This window comes from Jatropha curcas, unplaced genomic scaffold (genome assembly GCF_041381405.1).
Source record: "Jatropha curcas cultivar XTBG-Jc1 unplaced genomic scaffold, XTBG_Jcur_1.0 HiC_scaffold_706_pilon, whole genome shotgun sequence".
Taxonomy (NCBI): domain Eukaryota; kingdom Viridiplantae; phylum Streptophyta; class Magnoliopsida; order Malpighiales; family Euphorbiaceae; genus Jatropha; species Jatropha curcas.
The window spans coordinates 18,155-41,565 of record NW_028322529.1 but is presented as its reverse complement, the minus strand read 5'-3'; the positions used below and the strand labels follow the sequence as shown (position 1 = coordinate 41,565).

The 23,411-nt window shown below is 33.3% G+C and overlaps 1 protein-coding gene and 1 pseudogene across 3 annotated transcripts; one reads left to right on the top strand and one right to left on the bottom strand.

The window, feature by feature from the left end:
* The first annotated feature begins 1,279 nt into the window (after window positions 1-1,279).
* On the top strand, window positions 1,280-10,245 carry LOC149491735 (14 kDa zinc-binding protein-like; annotated as a pseudogene).
* A 4,407-nt stretch (window positions 10,246-14,652) lies between these two features.
* LOC105629046 (putative arabinosyltransferase ARAD1) lies at window positions 14,653-21,949 on the bottom strand. Of its 3 annotated transcripts, none has more exons than XM_012210560.4 (3): window positions 20,947-21,946; window positions 20,025-20,390; window positions 14,653-15,179 (listed from the first exon to the last, which is right to left on the bottom strand). In XM_012210560.4, exons 1-3 carry the CDS (start codon window positions 21,805-21,807, stop codon window positions 14,991-14,993), a joined length of 1,416 nt encoding a protein of 471 aa, XP_012065950.1. In that variant the 5' UTR covers window positions 21,808-21,946; the 3' UTR covers window positions 14,653-14,990. The 3 variants fall into 3 exon arrangements, with proteins under 3 accessions (XP_012065950.1, XP_020532983.1, XP_012065951.1); XM_020677324.3 differs by lacking the exon at window positions 14,653-15,179 and adding an exon at window positions 18,092-18,344 and having other exon boundaries at window positions 20,947-21,949; XM_012210561.4 differs by lacking the exon at window positions 14,653-15,179 and adding an exon at window positions 18,614-19,203 and having other exon boundaries at window positions 20,947-21,949.
* Between the last annotated feature and the right edge of the window lie 1,462 nt (window positions 21,950-23,411).

Genomic DNA, 23,411 nt, shown 5'->3' with positions numbered 1-23,411 from the left:
TATGTTTTGTTTTACATTTTTTTTTTAAAATTTTATCTTTATCCTTCTAGATTTCTGTACTGTGGAGTGCAAATAATCTAACCCATTTCAAGTAGAATATAGAATTATAGTACTTAAGTTCATTTCCTAGTAATTAATACTAATCTTTCAATTTTGTTCCTTATTGTTGATTTAGAATGTTAGGTTTCTACCATTAATCAAAGGCTTTTGTGTTGATGGATTTTGGGATTTTAGGAAACCACTCAATGTGGTAGATGTGCCAATTTCTAATATTTGGATTACCACATTCCCCATCGCTGAATTTGTTTCTTATTGACATTATACTGATGGAACAATCCATATTGAGGACATGATTGAGTATTAAAGAATTTTTTTGAGAGTACTAGAAGTATTTTCTTATACTTTTGGTCCAAAAGCTAAAAGATCCATCAATATAAGGGCTTCTTTTTACAAAATCTGCAAAGAAAAATTGTAGATGCACAAACCTGACAGTTTCTTTCTTTTTCCCCCTCTCCTGATGCATGTGTTAGAGGATGTGAATCTCGTTTTCATCTATTTATAATTCAACTACCTGTTTCCTTTTTTTTTTTTTTTTTTTTTTTTTTTCTGATTTGTCTGGAAACTTTGGAGTATTGTTTGAAAATGAACCAAGCTTTTATTATAGGAGTAAGATACTCAAGGATGTTATTGTTCTGCATTTTTTCCATATAATTTGAACTATTTGGTATTGGAGCATTGTCTGGCGCAGATTTATTTAAACATGATTTGAGGGTTTTACTTACATGAATTTGTATTTTTGGTATAATTTACAGGACTTGAGAGGAGAATATCTTATCTTCCAATTTATGTTTAGCTACTTTTCTTATGTAATAAGTCAAATTATGCTTTATAATAATTGTGGTATGCAACATACTAAGAAAATTTGTGCAGATGACTACTTTGACCATTTCTAGTCCCTTCTCTACTAGTAATTTACATCATATCATGCATCTGATTACTTAGATCGAGTTCTAAAACTTTTTGGGAAAGATGCAAAGAAACTACCTTTGTAATGCATGGAAAAAATTCTTTTTACCCTCTATTCAGTTGGGGAAAAAAAAAAGCATATTAAAAGTAGCTCATAAAGTCCAGTTCTGCTGAAATTGACACCAAATTTATATTATGAAAAGGAGCTCACTAAAGGAAATAATTATGTAGATTTACAGCCTTAAAATTACAGTTTCTTATTTTTGGTAATTAACCTTCATTTATTAGTGGGAATATTGCCCCAACACGTGTAAGGCATTCTCTTTCTTTGTTGATGCTATATAGTGTTGGTGCCTCACCCTTTGTAACTAACAGCACCAGTTATCACCTCTTCATTACTTGATTCACTGCATCATATCTTTTTCCATGCTGATGGTCCCAGCATTGAGCCTTCTAGAATATACCTTGAAAGGTTTTGGGCCAGGCTTCTTCCTGTCAAAGACAGTCTTTGATTCCAAAGCATGTAACAAATTATGGTTTAAGCTTACACTTGCGTGGTCCCAGAAATATATTTCTTGGTCAGAAGTAACTTGATTGTTACTTGAATGTTTCCTGATGTCTTTATTACTTATGATATTATTTAGATCTCTGTTTTGCACGACTGCTATTAACGATGAAGAAGCATCTGCCAGAGCAGCAGCAGCCAGTGCTGAGAGTGGAGCTCCAACCATGTATCATCACTAGTGACACAATAACCCTGGTTTGATCTCATGTTTTAAGCCATTACAAACTGTTTGAACATTTATGTTTAACTTTTGGACTTTGACGTATCAGGATATAGCAGAAAATATAAGTTAAGTGGCCTCCTAAGATGCAAGATCTTAAAAATTCTTGAACATGAGAAACTCTCAAGTTTTCCTTGAGATTCTTCTTAATACAAGCTTATAATGGCTTCATAAGGTTACTAAATTTGCAAATAATTAACACATGAACATTTTATTGGACCCAAGCATCTGAAATCTTTGATTTCATTGATTCGAAAGGCTTGCTCTGCAGAAGTAAAGAATAATTACCTTATGATAAATTAAACATGGGATTTAAGTGTTAAAAAAACTTAAAGTGAGAGGATAGACTGAGTATCAACGGTCAAGAAAACAAATAATATTTGAAGAGGTACATCAGGGATCTCATTTTATTTTTAATGCAAAGAAAGCTTCAAATAAAAATAAAAATATTAGCAAAGGTTAGGTATTTTTCTCTTTCAGGAATATGTGATAATGTGTTTCTTTATCTCAAAATCTCCATAAGCATATGAATTGGAATTTTTGCAATGTTAGATTGCCTTTTGGAGTGGATTATGACCTGTCTTTGTGTTATTGATTACTTTCCACTTTTCCTTCTCTGAAAATTTAATTTTGCTCTTTTTTCACTTTTCTTCTCCTCGTCTCTCTCTATTGCTCTCTTTCCAATTACAAACTTGTTATAGTACCATATTGATATAGTTTATGTAGAGGATGAGCTGAAAGGCACATCTTTTGCATGGTATTGTTAGTCGTGCAAGGTGGGTTTGGATAGGGTGAAAATGATTTGGAATAGAAACATGGGTACATTACCTGCTTAACCCATGTGCATTTACCCACCCATTTAGCCATATATCCATTATGCCAAATATAAAATATCTATGCAAAATTAGAATTTGCAAATTAGGTGTAAAAGTTGTTCACGAGTTCAGATGTTTCTGGTAAAATTTATAAAAGTAGGCAAATAAATAAAATTAAAATTCAATACCATATTGACTGATGATTATTTTTATGAGATTATTGTGCAGTATTCATGTGCATTAAGATTCCCATCTCTAACTGTATTTTCCTTCCAGTTTTGATAAGATCATAACAAAGGAAATTCCTTCATCCATTGTATATGAGGATGACAAGGTCCTTGCTTTTCGAGACATCAATCCTCAGGCTCCTGTTCACGTTTTAGTTATTCCAAAGATCAGGGATGGATTGACACAGCTTTCAAAGGTTAGTTTGCTGATATTTGTTTCATTATGTGCACATATTTGTAATTTCTTACCTTTAGATGGATACAATTCATGTTTCTTTTGTGAAATTTGCTGGATTAGTTGTGGAACTATAAGTTCTTGTATGACTCAGTCCCCTTTAGGATCAGAATTTATTTTTTTTGGCAACTCACTGACATCTTCTCTTTGGACGAGAGCAAACTTCATATTTGAATTGTGACTTCAGATCAGAATTTTATTTATTCATTGGCATCTTATATTTGGACAAGCCCAAACATCATATTGAGTTGTGACTTAGGATCAGATTTTTTTTTTTTTTTTTTTTTTAGGCTACTCATTGATATCTTATTTTTGAAGAAGCCCAAACTTCAGATTTGAATTGTAATAGCTAATTATAAACAAAACCCCTTTATTTCTATCAAAAATCAGCATAATTGATAATATGGAACTTTCATGGTGAGGAAACATTGCATTCCACTTGTCAATTAGCTTACAGCCTATATGGATTGGTATTCCTTGCTAAAATGTTCATGTGAAGTGCCCCACATTTGTAGATCTCATTTGATTTATGGCTAGGTTGAGCGACCTGCGGAATCGTCTTAGGTCCAATTCCTTTTAGTAGGTAAATTAAGGCCTCAAATGGGGAAAGAATCATCATATGAAAATTGAAAATTTTCACATAGACGATATGGGCAGTTCATACCATCCATACATAGTGTTTGCTAAAGCTTCGATGGAACCAAATTTCAAGTATTTCTGTCGTATGGTTTAGTTTTAAAGAAGGAAGAAGTTTCAGGATAAGGAGTTGAGTTAGATATGATTAGAGTCAGAAAAGAAGAGAAACTTATAGTTGCTTGGTTACTGTGAGCAGTCACTTGGGTCACTGCAGCTTTTGAAAGAAAGAAATAAGAAAAGAACTAGAGAAATAGGAAAAATGAGACAATAGCATGCAAGCCTTTGAAATCAAATGACTAGCTTACATTCATGTTTAAGAAATACATTTCCTTGTTGAGCTGGGGCTATGACTCATAAATGAGAAAAATTCATAATGCTCTCTAATTATAATCAAGTAGCCTCCTAAGAGTATCTTATGAAAATCAAAAGCTTCTAAATCTAAAGAACAATAAGCCTTGTATCTCATATGGGAAGTTACACCATATTCCAAAATAGAAAAGCTCATGGGAACAATAAGCTTCTAAATCAAAAGCTTCACTTTTAGAATCAGAGTCAAAATAGTTTCCAAGTTTGTTTTTCCTCAACTCCATCACCATTTCTGAAATATTTTTTTGAAATTTTTGTGGCCAATTTTTCTAATTACCCAATATACTGAATCATAATTGCACCCACGCTTCTGAATTAGGTAGCATTGGTGTGCACTTGTGCATGTATATGTGCAAGCAAAGCAGATGGTTACAAGATGTGTACCACAAAAACATCTTGACTCGCCATTTTGATTAAAGCCTCCCAATTTTCATTCTGACAGTAGCATTAAATTAAAGTCAAGGACTTTACCTTCATTCATTTAACAGTCACAGGGTTATAGGAGGTGTTAGTTCAGGATTGCCCTGAGTTTTGGCATGGTGAGCATGTATTCTCTGCATTCTTGTTTATCATTTTCCTTTCTTTCCCCTTCCCCCACACCACCACCCCCCCCCCCCCCCCCTTCTCTTTTCTAGCCCCTTAATTTTTCACCCTTGGTGGATGACAACAATTAATGGCTTTTACTGCTTAATCGGATAGATTTTTTTCTAGATTTTCCTATTAATTTACTCTTTCTCATTTTAATTTGCCCATACTAACCAAATTTAGTACATTTACTTGTTAGAAATGGAAGTTCAATTCTGCTGAATATTTGGATGTAAACTTCAGAATTATTTTGATCATTCACTGGAGTGGCTTATTGTTTATACAACAAGATATTTAAGGGCATCTAAGTAACATATGAACATTGATGAAAGAAACTGATCTATGTATATATGAAAGTATTTGTATGTATTTCCCTTTATCCTATTGAATATTAATCAACTTAGACTTGTTCCTTCCAAATATCATATTACGTAACTGTTGTTATCAATTGAATTGAGTAACTTGTTGTGTATTCATCGAGAAAGAAAAGTATATATAAACAAGTTATTCCTAAACTATTTAGGAGTAAAAATCCTAGACTACTTAGGAAGAAATCCCTAAGATTATGTAGGAATATTAACTTTCCTTAACACTCCCCTCAAGTTGGAGCATAAATGTTAATCATGCTCAACTTGTTATAGATATAGTCAACACGAGCACATTCAAAGCTTTTGTGAAAATGTCTCCTAATTGCTCCCCAGTTTTGAATATGACCTGTGGAGAAAGCTTTTCTTGAATTTTATTGTGAACGAAATGACAATCAATCTCAATATGCTTGGTGCGATCATGAAATACTGGATTAGAAGTACAACTTGATTATCACACCATAATTTAGCAGGTAATGAAGACTTTAAGACCAATTTCATTCAACAGTTGATACACCCATACAATCTTACACAGATTGTGCGATGGCTCTATACTCTAATTCTGCACTGGATCGAGAAACCAAATTTTGTTTCTTACTTTTCCATGAAACCACATTTCCTCCAACAAAAACACAATATCCAGTTTTAAATCTTCTATCAACTTTGTATCTTGCCCAGTTTACATCTGAATAACACTCAATATTAGAATGTTCATGATTTGAATATAACAGTCCTAGTCCTTGAGCTCCCTTACATAAGATTTGTTCTAAGATTGGCCAATGATTTACTGTTGGATTAGACATGAACTGACTTACATCACTTGTTGAATATGCAATATCGGGATGAGTCGCTGTAAGATAGGTCAATTTACCAACCAGTCTTCCATACTTCTTAGGAGCTTTAAACAATTCACCATCCTCTTTTATGAGTTGTACATTGGGTGCCATGGGTGTATTTCATGGCTTAGCACCTAATTTTCTTGTTTCTATCAACAAGTCAAGGAAATATTTTCTTTGGTATAAAAGAATATCTTTCTTGCATCTTACTTCCTCAATTACCGGTAAATACTTCAACAGATCCAAATCTTTTGTCTGAATTGAGAGTGAAGAAAGGACTTTATGCCTGTAGTATGACTACCAATAATAACAATACCATTAACATACACTATTAATAGAATTATGCTATCTTTAGAATTTCTATAGAATACTTAATGATCACACTTACTTTTGTGCATTCCAAATGCTTGAACTGCCTCACTAAATCTACCAAACCAAGCACAGGGACTCTGTTTTAACCTATATAATGATTTGCGAAGGTGAAACTTTCCCATAGTCCCCCGAGCAACAAACCCAGGTGGTTGCTCAATATAAACTTCTTCATGCAAATCACCATGCAGAAAAGCATTCTTGATGTCAAGTTAATACAAAGGCTAGTTACAAGTTGCTGCGAGAGAGATAAAGATACGAACCGATGCAAACTTTGCCACTGGAGAGAAATTATCTGAATAATCAACACCATAAATCTAAGCATACCCTTTGGCTGCAAGACTAGCTTTGAGACGAGCTACAGAGCCATCATGATTAACCTTTATAACAAATACCTATTTACATCCAATAGAGGTCTTCCCAAAAAGCAAGTTGCCATTTTCCAAGTACCATTGACATCCAAAGCCGCTATTTCTTCTTCCATAGCAGCTTGCCAGCCAAGATGAAATAATGTTTCATGGATAGTTTAGGAAAGGAAATAGAATCTAAAGACACAATGAAATGTGGTCGTAAGAAACAAAAGAAGAAATAAGATAAGCACACTTATATTTACCTTTTCTAAGAGCAATAGCAAGATCAATGTTAGGATTAGGAGGATCCAAAATGGTAGGAACTGGATCCGATGACAAAGAGTCTGGCAGTGGGCATGAGTCGGGAGCCTCTAACCTGCGAGAAAAACATGAATAATTAGAGGACTAGGTTTAGTAGGTGCAGGTGCAGGTGGATGTCCCGCAGAAAGGGCGGATTAATAGGTTGAGAGACAATATAAACCAGAAGATTATCCTCCCCTCCTTGACTATATCATAAATAGGAGAGGAAGAAAAGAAAGGAGTAGACTCAAAGAAAGTGACATCAACAAATGTAAGATGACGACTAAGAGTTGGAGAAAGCACTTGTAACCCTTTTGAAGTCTAGAATATCCTACAAAGACACGTTTAAGGGATTTGGGATCAAATTTGGTGATATGAGGACGAACATCACAAACAAAACAAGTACATCCAAAAATATGAGGTTCAATAGGACAAGGATTTAGATGGTAAAAGTACTATAAGGAATATCACCTTGAAGAATGGATGAAGACATACAATTAATTAAAAACAAGCAGTGGAGATAGCATCACCTCAAAAAATTTTAGGAACTTTCATTTGAAAAGGAAGTGCTTGAGCTACCTCAAAGAGGTGACGGTTTTTTCTTTCAGAAATCCCATTTTGAGGTATCACATGAGGATTGATGCAAAATGCCAATTTGTCATGTAACTTTGAAACATTTCTGAAAATTATTCTTTAGCATTGTTACTGCATAATATTCATACAGAAACATTAAATTGTGTTCTTATTTCAGCACAAAAGATAGAAAATAATTTGGATATTTTGATTGTGTTGGTATCAAGAGTATTCTCCTGGGGGCTGAGTTTCTTCAGTCATCTATTCTCTGTTTCTTGTTTACTGGATATTCTGTCCTTCATTTCAATTAATTGGAAGCCTTCAAGGCCTTATTAATCTCAGATCCTATTTCTTTTATTTTCTCCATTAGAAATCTGTTCTTTACTCTATCAGGCTATAACATTACGAGCAGTAGTTCCTCTTCTGTTTGCAAAATTATAGTTGCTCCCCCTATTTCCTTGTTTTCCACGACTTACAAGAGCATTATAGTAGCAGAATGTGAGGAATGAGAGGTTTCCGTGCAGAGTACTCTGGTGAATGTTTCTTGCAAAGAAGAAATATTAGTACTAGAAAACAACTTAGTGATCTAGCAGTGTCAAACTCTGAGGTAAACCAGCAAGAAAACTCATAATAGCCATTTGTTCATGTTGAGCTTGTTGCACTTTGATATCAGTACTAAAGGGCAACAGAACATTAAGTTCCTCAGTAAGAGGTCTATCTTGCTTTCATGCTTTGCAAACATCATAGATTCTAGAGATATTGCATTTTTCAGAATATAAGAAGTCCAGATAGTCTATGAGTTCTTTAACAAATTGACAATGATTTATTCGACAGATTATCGCTCTAGAACAACTGAGCATCTTCCCTTAACTAGTTCCGTCTCGTATCATCTGTTGGTGGATCATTAGTAAAATGATCATCTTTCGCAATACTTCGCAAATAAATCTGAACAGTTTTGTTCCAGTCTAAATAATTAGAGCCATTAAGTTTATTTTATGTTATCTTAATCATTACTAGAACTACATTAGTAATGGCAGCCTTGGGTTTGGAAGTCCTCATGATTTGTCAAAAAATATAAGCACCAGAAAATCACCAAAAAATTACCCAAAAAGAAGTCCACAGTAAAGGAAAATTACTCTAGTCAGCAACTATAAGAAATCTCAATATTAGAATAGGCAATAGAGACGCAGCAACTGAGACACAGAAACGCAACAATGGAATCACAATAACCAAACACCGAAGTTACCACAAGACACACAATACTATATCCGAACTTGAGCAGCCACAGAAAGTCAGCATCCAACCAAGAAGCTTCAGAAATTGCAGAAGCTTAGAAACCAAAGAAATGCAGAACAGGCTGAAGTAGAAAACGTCACCGGACGTTTTCTACTATTTAATAGAAAACCTACCAAACGTCACCGAAACAGAAAACAACTCAGAAGGGTTGTCCTATTTAATAAAGTCGATGCCGGAAAGGAAAAGCAGGTCGTCGGAAAACGTCAAACGCTCCCACATGCGCCGGCGTGTGGATCAGAGCTTTGGAACAGATGTGGTGTGTAAGAGCCTCGCACAGGGAATCCAGTCACTGGAGGAGGCAGGAAAGGCCTTGGAGTGGGTGGTGAGACAAGAATGTGACCCTAGAATGGTCACCAGCACTGACAGTGGTCTCTCTCTTATGGGAAGCCTAGAAATAAAAAAGAAAAAAATAATTGCAGAAAAAATGAAATTTATTAGAACTCAATGAGCCTTGATACCATGTTGTTATTGATTGAATTGAGAACCTTGTTGTGTATTCATCAATGAGAAAGACAAGTATATATATATACAAGTTATTCCTAAACTATTTTATAAATTCTATACTAAGGAAGAAGTCGCTAAGATTATGCTATGTACAAATAGGAATATTAACTTTCCTTAACAACAAAAAATGATACATCTCTTATTCATTCTGTTCATAACTTTAAAGCTTTTTTTTTTTTTTTTTTTTTGGTAATATCACGTATCAGCTGTGGGGTTGACATGAGAATCGATTAAGTTTCAACTGAATCATCATAAATGAGGTGTATTAGAAATTGTTACTTTGGTTGTGACTCTGCTTAGTGTTCCAAAGGCCAAATGCATAAATTGGCACTTCAACTTCACAAAAAGTTTTATTGGCACCCTCAACTTTTTTTAATTCATTAAACAGTTTAACTTGTAAAATTCCACATATTAATACTTTAACATGCAAAATCATTTTATTAAACACTTTATTGAATAGTTGAAAATTGTGAAATTTATTATTCTAAGAATAGTACTAACTACACATCAAATCAATACTTTACATTAAAGACAAAAATCCTAATAATTGTTTTTGATAGTATAAAAATGCATGCAATTTTACTAAAATTTATAACTATAGGGCACAAAGGTTCTCATCAAGGTTTGGGTGCCATTAAATTGAAGTTGTAAAGTTAAGAGACATATTTACGCATTTGGCCGCCTTCCAAATTTATAATTCCTGTATGCTGATATGTTCTTTCTTTGCAAGGCTGAAGCAAGACATGGGGAGATACTGGTTATCTTCTCTATGCTGCCAAAATAGTGCTGAAAAAGAAGGCATCCTTGATGGTTTTCGTGTTGTTATAAACAATGGCCCCACAGTGCTTGTAAGCATATATCTTGTTTTACGCAATGTGTTTTCTGATCCATGCCTGTGCTGATAATCTATGGCTCTCTCTTTTCAGGTCAATCTGTTTATCATCTTCACTTGCATGTCCTGGGCGGCAGACAAATGACATGGCCAGCTGGTTAAAGATTTGAAACAAAAGTATCTTCCTATTTTCTCTTTATCAGCCTTCATTTTGTATGAACGTTTTTTTTGAAAATAAATGTTTATGAAGTACAACTTCACAAGTGGAGGCTGTATTCTTATTTCTGGAATGCATGTTCTTAAGAAGCTCTGTGACGAAAAAGAAAAATTGTGTTCTATTACCTACTGTAATCTGCAACTATCACCTGGACTAGAGTCTTTCATAAGTTACTATTTCAAGGTTATGTTTATGATATCTGCAATATAATTTCTGCTCTCTAAGTTGCGACAGAGACTAGACATGATAAATTTTCCAACAATTTAGTGTTTTCTCGACTCAAATACCAAACGACAGACGAGAAATTTTTACGGGAGAATTATTGTTTAGTCCCTCGGTCCAGGTTTAATACGTTACTTTCTCTTTGCTTTTTTTTTTTTTTTTCGTCAATACATATCTAACCTTTGCTCCCGTTTAACTGTTTTTACAGTGGGTGAAAGCAGAATTAAAGGAGACAACTTAATTTATAAATACTGATAAGGAGAGAAATATTTTTGCTATCAATCCTACTTCTATTGGGATTGAGTATTTGGCCAATTTGATTAGCATTTTTAACTGAAATTTTTTGACTTATCATATTTAGATGAATTAATCGAATTCTTTTGGTTGAATTAATTTTGATCATTAATCGCATCAAAGTTTTAAAAAGATGATTCTAATTAACTAATCAAATTTAGCTGAAATTTGTGATTAACCAAGTTTAATTAAAATAAAATTATTTGGAAATTACTAATCACTACCTAATCAAAATAAAATTAAAATAATTTTCATTTTTAATTTTATTACATCATTGATGTAGTTTTAAAAATTGATTAATTTGATTAATTCAATTTGATTAGCTTTTAATTGAACTTTTAACCGATTATTTAAAATTTTAATTTTTTTTAATCGAACTTAACTAATTATTTATTCACTGAATTGAATTGGTCGAATTGGCAGTTCAAATGCTCACCCCTATCAATTTGTTGGAAAAAGCTTTTCTAAATTAGATCCATGGGCCCACTTATGGACCAAATAAATGAAATTAAAGAAAATCATAAACTGTCTTTATTTTATGTCAAAATTAACTAATGTATTCCTATATTTTTTAAAATACATTACTTTGCTCCAATATATTGATTCCGTTCAACTATTTCATTTTTTTTGTTAATATTTCAATTTTTGCTATTAAATGTAAAAGAAAAGACTTAAGTAAACTCGTCTTCCTTCCCTTTTATTTGTTCTCTCCCTCACCAATAGATTTGTAAACAAAAACAAAACAAATCTATAAACGAATCAAGATCCAATATCCTTAATTGTTTTCTGCATATTTTCTTTCCTAAACATGTCATATTTTTTCTAATGCTGCTTCCATTTCATGATCCAACAGAATCTGGCAGTGAACATATGCTTGAGCTGCTTCACAAGGTTGACCAACCAAAGGATGATAGCACCATAAAACAATTTGAATCTATTGATGGTGGTCCATTGGTTGAAATGCCATGAGCTGATTCACGTGAAGCATTTGTCTCTCAACTGTATGATCAGTCTTCTTCCTCCTCCCGAAGTTTTCGTTTAAGGTTTGGCCAGCGACGGAGCCACAAATTTTCTTCAGGGACGAAAAGAAAATATTGAAATTGTCATTTATCAATCATTATGTTAGAATGTATTACAGACAATTTGTCATTTTAACAAAGTTACTAAATGATTTAGACATAAGTCCTTTAGAAAACTATAACATTTAATAAATATAAATTATTCCGTTATTATAATTAAAAGTCAAATCATTGAATTAAACCAACGAAACCTTTTATGTCTCAAATTCTAAATTACTATATAATTGGAATAAAAAACAACAATAAATTAAGACAACTCGAAATTTATAAGATTTAGACTATTCATTTATAATTTTGAACTTACGTTTTATTTATTATGAATTTTAAATAATAAATAAATAAATTAAGTGATGGCAGTCAATAAATATTCTTAAAATAAAAATAAATTTTAAGTATTAATTTTATTAATGTAATATTTCAAAATCTCGTCTTATTATTTGCATAAACGATTGTGTATATTATTTGATTCAACATAAACTATATATTCTTTTTGTATTGTTTTGTTAAGTTTAATTAATTATTAATTACTATAGTATTTTTAGAATCTAAAATATAATTCTTAAATCATTTTTATAATATTTGATCTAATAAACAAATAAATGATTATTTAATTTTAAATTATAAAATTATCATTTTTTTTTAGTTTTTAACATTGAGTTAAAAGTATATTTGTAATAACATTTTAGAACATTGAGTGTCAGACCTTTTCGGTTTTTTCTATTTTGATGTCTGAATAGAAAATGTTAGTTTTTCAGTTTTTTCTATTTTGATGTCTGAATAAAATATGTTAGTTATTGAGTGTTTATATTTGAAAAATTTGCAATTAAGTGTCTCCGGCTGAACTTATATGAATGTTCAATTATGGAACCTTATTTTTTTACACGTGGCAGTTGACGTGGAAAAAAAGAGCTCCACAATTATCATATAAGCCAAATATGATATGGACATGCTGAAAAATATCATTTTTAACCTCCATTTATTATTGGCCAACAATCTATCTATGCAGTGATCAAATTCCCAAGCCGACCCTCAGTAATTAATACCTGGCAATTTCTTGCTTGTTTAAATCATAAATGACAAGCAAATATCAACGGAAGTTAAACTAATGTAAATATGGCTAAAAACAATATATATAACATACAAATCAAAAACCTCACTTTTTATTCTTCATTCAAAGAATCAACGAATTCTTTCAAAAAACTATATATGGGTTTCTTTGTAAAAACCCATCCAAAAATCCACAAGACCAAAATATATCTTACTGTAAAAATTAAATTTTCCATACCTGAAGGTAACATATTGAGGATCTAATACAACACCATCGTGGAGGAGGAAGAGGAGGTGTTGATGGTTGAAAGAGAAACGGAGACGATCTAGAGTTTCTAGAAAGAGAAAGGGAGAAGATTTAGGTTGTTGCTTTAAATGAGGGATAGAATGGGAAAATCATGTAAGAGTACACATGGAGTCCAATGTGTATTGATGATATGGATAAAAAAATACTATCTCGGCGCCAACACATAAAAACTGGAGCCCACAAATGTCTAGTTGCAATTCCGTTAGTCCAGGTCAGACGGAGGCACTCGAGTGTAAATTTTATAAAATTTAAACACTCAATTGATAATGTTTTTCGTTCAGACATTAAAATAGAAAAAAAATTAAAAATCGAGACACTGAATATATAATTATCACAAAATTTTAAAATAATAGAACTTGCTTTCAAAATATTAGACATGTATTTAAAAAAGTGTCTAGAGATTTGATATTGTCTGCTTACATTTATAAATAAATTCTTAATTTATAAATAGTGATCACGTATAATGCTATTAAATATGTCCTAAATAGAAGATAGCATTAAGATTGTGTTCGGCAATAACTTTTTTTAAGTAGCTGTGGTCAAAACGCTAAACGTTATTTGGATTAGCTTTTAGATATTAAGCTAACGTTTTATAAAAACGCTAAATGCTATTTTAAGTTTTTAGAGGTTAAAGTAGTGTTTTATAAAAGTTAACTTATGTAATATTTAGTTTTTAGCGTTTGTTGAAACGCTACTAAAACACGTAACAGTTACCAAAATAACTAATTTTACCGGTGCCATTTGTTGCATTTAAGTTTTACGTTTTTCTTTTTTTTAGTAAACAAGACCTACTTATTCAAAATTGTTTAATTTTTTTCCTTTACTTTTTAGAAAATTATTTTTAAAACGAAAAACAAATTTTATGAAATCAGAAATAGTGGTATATGTAAATGTGTTTTCTGTTTTTAATCTTACCGTTCCTCCTTTTTTTTTTTTCTTTTTTTTTTTTTTTTTTTTTTTTTTTTGTTTTCTCCTTTTATGATAGAAGATTATATTATTATTGAAAATACACCATTCTCATTATCTTATTAAAATTCTCCACATTTCTATTTATTTTCTATTTATACTCCTTTTCTATATAAATTTTATATCATTTATTTATTTAAACTACCTGAATACTTTATTTTTATTCAATTAATTGTATATATTAGTAAGGGTTAGTGTAATTTTGAAATTTAAATATAAAAACGCAAATTTTCTTTTAATTATTTTGTTTTCAAACTTTGGATTTTTAGAATATTTATCATTGACTAAAATCTTTAATGGCTGAAAAAGAAAAAAAAATTGATGATTGGAAGAATTTTTAACATCATGGCCAAGAGAAAAGAGAACAATTTTAGCAAACAGCTTTTAATAACCAAAAACTAAAAATTATTCTGTTTCTAGCAAATAAAAACTATAAACTACAAAATTGTTTTTTGTTCCTAGTGAAAAATCAAATAAATATAACTCAAAAAACTTCTGTTTTATTTTATTTCTCTAACATGTACAAATGAATTACACCGACATCATCGCTTGAATTTTGTTGATCATATGCTTCATGACATACAAAGTGAACTGAAATCTACAAAAAAAAAAAGCGGGAAAAAACCTTTTAATGAGACTATTTCATCACCTAGGTGAATGGCTAAAATCCACCTACTGAAGGATCAGGAGTACCGTCCATCTCTATAAATACTGCATTATAATGTTTTTGTGCTTCACGACCCCGGAAATTTTTCTCTACATGGAACGTACTAGGTTGTTTTGCTAGTATCATCTTCTTAATCACAGACATGCAGGTATCATAGAGAGGTGATAAACCCAGTTTGATTTGTACACAAACAAGAACAATCAGGAACACTCATGTCCCTGTTGATAAGCCTTTTGTCGCGATTAATCATTAATCTTATAAGAGGTAGCTTCTGCGCAACTTCACGCCATATTTCATTCACAGTTCCGTTTGAGTTGCCATATTCAAAGTATTGCCTCACCTGAATCAGAAAATTCAAAACGCAAAATCTTATAAATTCACAAGTGATACTACCATGCTTCTGTTCAATCAAATATGGATTTCACAAAAAGAAATAAAGGAAAGCTTAAAACCTAATCTACAAATGCAAGGCATGAATTTATTTGCCTTTCATATCTGTGATGGCAATTTGACCTTCCTCCATGTTTGATGTAAACTGAACACATGATCACCACTCAATAACAATAATGATGATATTTTCGCTTGCTACCATATGTATGCTTCACTTCCAAACAATCCACATAATGGGAATTAAAATAATAAAAGAATCCATAATGTGAAATATAAAAGCAAAAACGTGATCGCCTAACAAGACTAGTGAATGCTCTTGAGTACTAGAGTAGCGACAGAAGAACTGAACAAGTTCCCACGAAAATAATATCTTCAAGAACCTTTATGATAAAAAAAGAAATGAACAGAGGAGAGGCTAGCCATCCCCTCCCTACGAAATGAACTATATAGTCCGTAGATTTTGCTCAAATACAAGACTAAGGATCTTAATTTTTAAAATTACACTATTTAGTTCCTACATTATAATTTTTCATCACACTACAAAGTCCAACTGTTAAATTTTTAGTTAAATGTATGCGGAATGTCAAAAGTATCCCAAAAGATAATTACTAATAAGGACCTCCATTTTTATAATTTTACTCTATCTAGTCCCAATGTAGTAATCATCCTTAAAGAGTGTTTTTGTTATTTCACAATCATTGAAGGGAAAAACTAACCGTTGGATCTCATAGTATAACAGAATTATAATGCAAGGACTAAATAATGTAATTTTGCCAAAGTCCTTACTAGTATATTTGATAAAAACCTAGGACTATGTAGCAATTACCCCTAGAGAACAAGAGCAAAAACAATATCCATATAATTCTAAGCCACACTCTTTACATCACGGTAAAATTTTATGATCAACCCTGAAGTTTGGAACAGATATACCACTACCTGACATGTTTCAGAACCAACAGAAATATAATTCACACAAATTGACTTCAGAAATGGATGGAAAAACAGTGTAAAAGAGAGAACATACTTCCCAACACAAATCACAAATAGCTTTGCAGAAAAGGAGTCGCAAAACCAATCTCAACTACTTATCCTCATTTGTTCAGGAGAAGAACACGAGATTAAGAGGGAAAGAAAGGTAAGTGATGGTAGAAGCCCAGATGTACCTTAACTCACTAAACCTTTCAGCCATGATCATAAATTCATCAGTATTAGCTCTGTCTTCAATTTTATTAAGCCCCAAGCCTTTGCGATTCAAAGACTAAAGGTTGAAGTCATAGTAACAGATTCTCAGCACTAGGGGGAAAAAAGGAAGGCACGTGACCCTACACCTTCTGCAGTATTATTGTATGTCCACTCCCCTGTCTCCAACAAAGTGGACAGTCCCATTGGTAGAGTCCCTACTTATGGATCGAGTTATGGGTTGGTGGGAAGTTGGTGTTTGGGTGTTTAGGCTAGGGGTTTTCCTTGAACGACCTATGGTGGAAGTTCAGAAATCTACAGACTCGTCAAAGGGAGACTGTGACCTTACAAAGAACTTAATTGGGTTTAATCCTCCCTTTATTTCATGAGTTCTGCTGAATATATACACAAATAGCAGACTAACTTTTCCTACAATCAAGGAGCAGAATCCTAAGTGGAGGATCACCCTCCCACTACTGCATGAATAAAGAAAGTGGAGGAACTACCTCCTACATAACAGGAAATAAACAGAAATGCAAAACAGAATTTGAATGACTAGAATTTGAATGACTAATTCAACAGCTCAATATGTGGGGGCTTAGGCCTGCGTGTGTAGACCTTCAGTTGACTGCTAACACCCATGTACTGGGGACCCTCTTACAGTTTGCTGGGTTGGTATTTAGGTTGTAGTTTATGTAAAAAAAGTGTTAAATAGGTCAAAGATATAAAATTACAAGTTTAGGGTTGAATTTGGAGGGGAAGAGAAGGAACTGGTGGCTGAAATATGCAAGTATTTGCTGGATTCAGATATGGTCATGTAAATGGAGGGGAGAAAGAGGATGATTACATTCACACTGGAATTCCTTAGGCGTCACATCTAGGGGTGAGTTGCATCCACAATCCAAAAAACCGTAACTATTGAAATTCTTTTTTTTGACTGAATAACTAAATAGTAAGCATTGCAAGAATAGAAGTAATCCAAACCAAGTATGAGCCCATTAGACAATGCCCAGTGGACTTTTGACTCTTCACTTTTTGTTGCTTATGAACACAGAAAACACAAGCATATTGGAAATTATTTGCATGGACTTCGAAAACGATATAACAGAAAAAGCACAGGCTTCTGCTTGGTCAAAAACCTCAAAACTTAACTTTGGTGAGGCCCTTGTGTAGAACCAAAGGAAAAGGATATGCAAAAAGAAAACTCTACAAATTTCTTTTCTTTAAGGCCCCATTTGGTCTAAACCATTTTAAAATGTGGAATATATTTAAAATGGATTCAAGATAAAATTCATTTTCATAATTTTTTATGACAAGTTTAAAATGAGGATTTCAATTTAATTCCACATTATTAATGTTTAATATAAATTTAGAATTTCAATCCACTGTGATAATTGTCTAGAATACCCTTAAAAAATACAGATAATCGAAAGTGAGAGAGATAGAGAAGAGAGGAAAAAAAGAGAAAACGCGAGAAGAAAAGGAGGGGAGTGAAGAGAGAGAAAAAGAGGAGAGAGAAAATGCGAAGATGGACATTCTCATCCAAAATTTTAATAGTGTAAGTTTTGTGTAATTCATTTGAAATTCCATCAATTTTTATGGAATTTGGTTAGTAGAGTTCAATTCAACAAAATTGAATTTGCATTGAAATGAAAAATTTTTTAACACAGCATACACTCAAAATTGGTAATTCAGTTGAATTCTACAAATTTTATGGAATTCATACATCAAACAGGGTAAGTTACAGTTGAACAATTAAAACCCAAACTGAAATAAATGACTTGCATCCACTCTTCTATTTTATTCTTTATTTCATAACAGAAGTCCTTCATTAAGATACAAGGCATGTTTCCAAAAGTAAGCCAGAATATGGAAATTCATAAATCTCCTCAACAAAGGATTACTGTATTTCCTCCAGGGAACTTCATCAAATAGCCTATCATAAATATGAAATGGAATAAAAAAAAAAGATCGTTTTTGTTAGGCATTGAACCTTTCTGCTCCATGGGGTGCTAAGCGGTGCTAAGTACCCTGAAGCCTTGTTTAGTAAAAGTGAATTCCACAAAATTTTGTGGAATGCATTTGAAATTTAGTGTTTTCATGTTTAGTAAGAATGAAAGTGTTCATTTCACTAATATGATTTCAATTCTATAAAATTCGACATAACTAAACCAAGTCCTACTATTTATAAAGGGATAATTGCAATTTAAGTGTATGAACTTTCCGCAATTTTCTATTTTGATGTATGAACGGAAAAAGTTTACAATTTAGTGAATAAACTTTTAATTTTTTAACAATTGAGTGAAATTTGTATACATGGACAGCTGGAAATCCTTGTGGGACAACTGGGTCCGACTTTTCATTTCTTAATTGCTGATTATGCGCCAAATGAGATGCCACGTAAAACTCCTCTCTTCTTCTTCTTTTTCTCTCTTTGACGCCATGTTCTCCATAAATATAAACACCAATGTGCCTTTATCTCTTTCCAATTCAAAAAATAAGCCATTTTCTTTTCCAATTCAAAAAATAAGCCATTTTCTTAGTCTCAGTCCTCCTCTCTTTATTTTCTACTCATCCTCACCCAAAACCCATCTAAAATCCCATATCCGCCACTCTAATCCCTTCCCCTCCACCATCTCCATCAAATCAACAACTATACCAACCCTTTAGACCTCCTCCTCATCTCCCACCAAAGTATCAATCCCTTGACACTGTCAGCCGCCTCGAAATCCTCGCCAATTGGCTTGGTCTCTGGTATGTCTCTCCACTAGCAATTGAGGAATCTACCAGCATTCCTGGTGTTGAAAAAAATCGTTTAATTGTTATAGCCCAGGTTTGCGAATCTTTAATTCAGTCTAAAAAAGACCCATAAATTGTTACCAGATTTGATACAAGTGGTGTAGAATTACTGTATGAAATGCGGCCCTTAAGCATTACAATAGCCGGTCATGGGTTTAGGGAAAGGAAGAATGGTGGTGGCTTTTCCAGATGCAAAAGTCTTACTGTGGAAAGTGAATAGATCGTATAAAGAAGAGGTTATTTTGGTGGTGGCTGATAGCGGAAGGAAGGAGGTGACTTTAGATGAAGGGTTTTACCTGGTTGTTGTTGATGGCAGTGGTGATGGTGGATTAAAGGTGGAGAGGGGTTCTGCGTTGAAGGCGGTGTGGAGGTGAGTTTAGGGATTGTGGTGGTGAAGAAGAGAGGAGTTCTACATGGTATCTATGTGGCATCCCATTTGGCGTACAATCAGCAATTAAAAAATGAAAAAGTGGGATCCAGTTGTCCTACAAAGATTTCCTGCTCTCCACGTGTATAAATTTCACTCCATTGTTAAAAAATTAAAAGTTTATTCACTAAATTGTAAACTTTTTCTGTTCATACGTCAAAATAGAAAATTTCAAAAAGTTCATACATCAAAATTGCAATTATACCATTTATAAACGAATTCATCATGTCAAACTCATTTATTCCAAGCAAAGAATAGAAGGTCTTTAGTTAAAAAGTTTACGTAAAAATATACTTTCTGCAACAACAAAATGCTACAATAGAAAGGTTTTAAAGGAAAGTGAAAAGCAGAAAAGACATTAGCAGCAGTAGGTATGATATTGGTACTAACCTCTCTCAGCTCTTTCTGATATTCCAGAATCCTCTCTGTGGTTACATCTCTTAGCATTTTAACTAAATATCCTGGCCTTAGAGAAGCTGCTGTACCCACAAAGACTGCAATCTTTGTATAGTCTATGACATCTTCAAAAGGTAATTCAATGCTATCACTGACTATTACAGGAATGCACAAGCTAACAATAGCATCAAAAAGTCGACAAGCTGATGGAGTATCACCAGCAGGATTCAAACAGAACTTTGAAGTATGCATGCCACGTGTAGCTGCACGTCTATTCTCCCTAGATTGCGTTCCATGTTTTATTATGACATCATCTTCCTTTTCAAGCATTTGGAAAAGTAAATCACGAATTTTACCTCCCTAAAAGAAATAATCATTTAAAGAGAAGATCATATCAGTAAGACAACATATCCTAAACCATGATACCAGTCAAGATTATGTTTTTAGTTCAACTACACATATGTAGCAATCTCTATCATAGAAAAGTTCAGATATGCAATAAAAACTAACATTAACATTTTTAAAAAAAAAAAAATCACCAATGCATGTGTATATTCTTCAAAAGTGAAAATCAATAGAATTTCTTTTCATGAATTTATAAGCTCATAATTAGGGACAATATGAACACTTCAGCAAACAACCATATTGAAGGCAGCATCTACAGGTAAAATTCAAGTTGACTAGTAAAATCAACAGCAAAATGACTAGTAAGAATTCAATGAATCATAGGGTTTTACTGATTCACATAATCAAATTAAGATCAATAACTTATATAATCCAAACAACAATGTCAAAACTAAAATAAATAAAAAAAAAGATCTTCAACACTAATCTAACAATATAAAAAGCATACAATCCGAGAAGGAGAAAAAAAATATTAAAAAACAACTAAAAAGGAAAAAGAAAACTAACTTACGTCCTTACGATATCGGTTTCCCATGAAAAAAAGCAGAGTATTCCGATCCTTCGCCCCAATATCTCCATTATAAGTGTTGATTCTATGAGAGTAAGGTACGATTACATCTTTCACCAGCGACCCTTGCTCGGGTCTAACCCGACCGAAATCTGACAGTAACAAAACCGCATTCTTGACCCGGTCTATTACCCGGTAAAGCGCATTGGGATCCCCAGCAAAGATCACGTGGTCTCTCCCGTTATTTCTTTTCCAGTACTCCTGCTTCTGCAGCCACTCCACCAAATTCACCTGAATCTCCTCGTCACTATACTGGTGAACCGACCCGGGCTCAGCTCCAGGTGGTCGAATCGGATTCACTATCAGACTCAGAGACGAAAATACAGGAACGTAAAACAAGTCAGCTTCTTCCGGATCATCGACTTTGATTACAGGTGACCCGACCCTCTCTTCTTCGGGTCGGTTGAGATCCGAGAACAAGTACCATTCACCCATATGCTGGTGGCCAGGATACTTGACATTTGACGTATCTTTGGAGCCACGCGCAACCGCGTGTTGCTCAATTATGCCTGTGGTAAACTTTTTCGGTAGATCATACATGAAAATCTTCACTTTCTTGGAATCATTTTCAATCACTTTCCCAGAAAACCCAAAAAATTTGTCTCCAGAAAGATGATCAGCGAATGAGGAAGGAGAAGTAGTGGGATTGAAGAAGGTGTTGAAGAGAGCATAGATAGCGAGGATGAAGAAAGCAGAAAGAATTAGTGTTTGTTTCAGGAGAGAAGATTTTCGCGCCATTGAAGATTGAGCCTGCTTTTTGGGAGATTTAGGGTTTCTGATTTTGGTGGTGGATCGGTCACTCATCGTTGCGGTTGATGTTGGCGAGAAATGCGCGCACGGCTACAACGTGCTCAGGGGTAGTATAGGGTGCCGTGGCTTAATACAGATTCAGAACATGTATTAAGGTGTGGATAAGAAAATTATTGATGGCCTTGAAAGACAAGGAGGTTGAATAAATAATAGGCAAATGCACGAATTGACATATGTACTTTTTACGAATAAAATTTTTTCCTAGCATTTTAAATTTTGCGCGTCACTTATTGTACTTCTAAAATTGTGAATTTTAATAATAGTATTTTCTTTTTTATATTGACAATAATAATTTTGGGATATTTTTAATATTTATGTACAAAATATTCACTTGATACGTGATTAGTCACTTGATATATGATTAGTATGATTTTTTACTAGAAAAAAACTTTTGAGGTCCCTAGGATTTCGTTAATTAACTACTTTGTCTTTGCATTTTTAAGAATTAATTTGATATGTGATTAGTATGATTTTTTAACATGAAAAACTCTTGAGGTCCCTAAGATTTGGTTAATTAAATACTTCGTCTCTACATTTTTAAGAATTAATTTATTTATCTCTAAATTTTTACTCAGTTAAACAATATGGTTCATTTGTCCAAAAAGTGATTATTTATTGTTATGTCAATATGGAAATGTTGTGACATCCCGACCCAGCAAAACGATTCTAAAAGGGCGGGTAGAGCAAAACTCCTGGCTAGCTTCTAAGATACAGGCTAGCTATGGGTAATGGAATGCTGGACACAGAAATGAATCGAATCATTTATTTAAAATGGAGAAACTAGTCATCAAAGGTGTCTTTTGGTGGAATGACTTAAAGAGTTAGAAGAACTTCATGATTAAACGTGTTCACTTAACAGAAATCTTAGGATAGGTGACCGCTTGAGAAATTCTCTATTTCATATGTGAGACAAAACTGTACGGGTCTTACCAATCCAGTATGGGATGAAATAACTTGATCCAAAGTGATTTCCTCTTGTGGTTGGAGTCGGACGTGACAAATGCAAATCCCAAGTGAGAGAAATATTATTAATGAGAAAGATAACCCTATTATCTAAGAAATTTTGGTGGAAATAACTGATCCACCCACACCCATACCCCCACTTCTGCCACCACTTCCATAGCCATCGCTCTCTCCACTGCTAAAACCACCACCTTAACCAAAGCCATCGCATCCAACTATCTCATTGCCACCATCACCATCTCCTTTTCCATAATCTTCTCTAGGATTAGTCCAATTGCCCCTACCACCACTATTAACCCAGCAGTAAGCTCAAGCCCTATTAGCTCAAATTGGACAGAGAATAACTAGGCCACAAATTGGAGCTTAATTCTCCCGTTTAAAAATCAAATTGAATCCACTACGTTCTGCTGCTAATAAACAAACGAAAACCTTTTCATAAGATCATGCGTGAACTCAAACGCCACTGGTGGACTAAAGGACTCAACTGTAGTGCTATGGTTGGGACTCTGGTTATCAGTATAGTTAATGATTCTTATTATTTTTTGCTAGGGTTATGGGGCAGTGTTCAGTGGTGGTCTTGGTTATGCACTGCCGTGTCATAGGCTCTAGTTACATCTTCAATCGTGTCAAAAGTG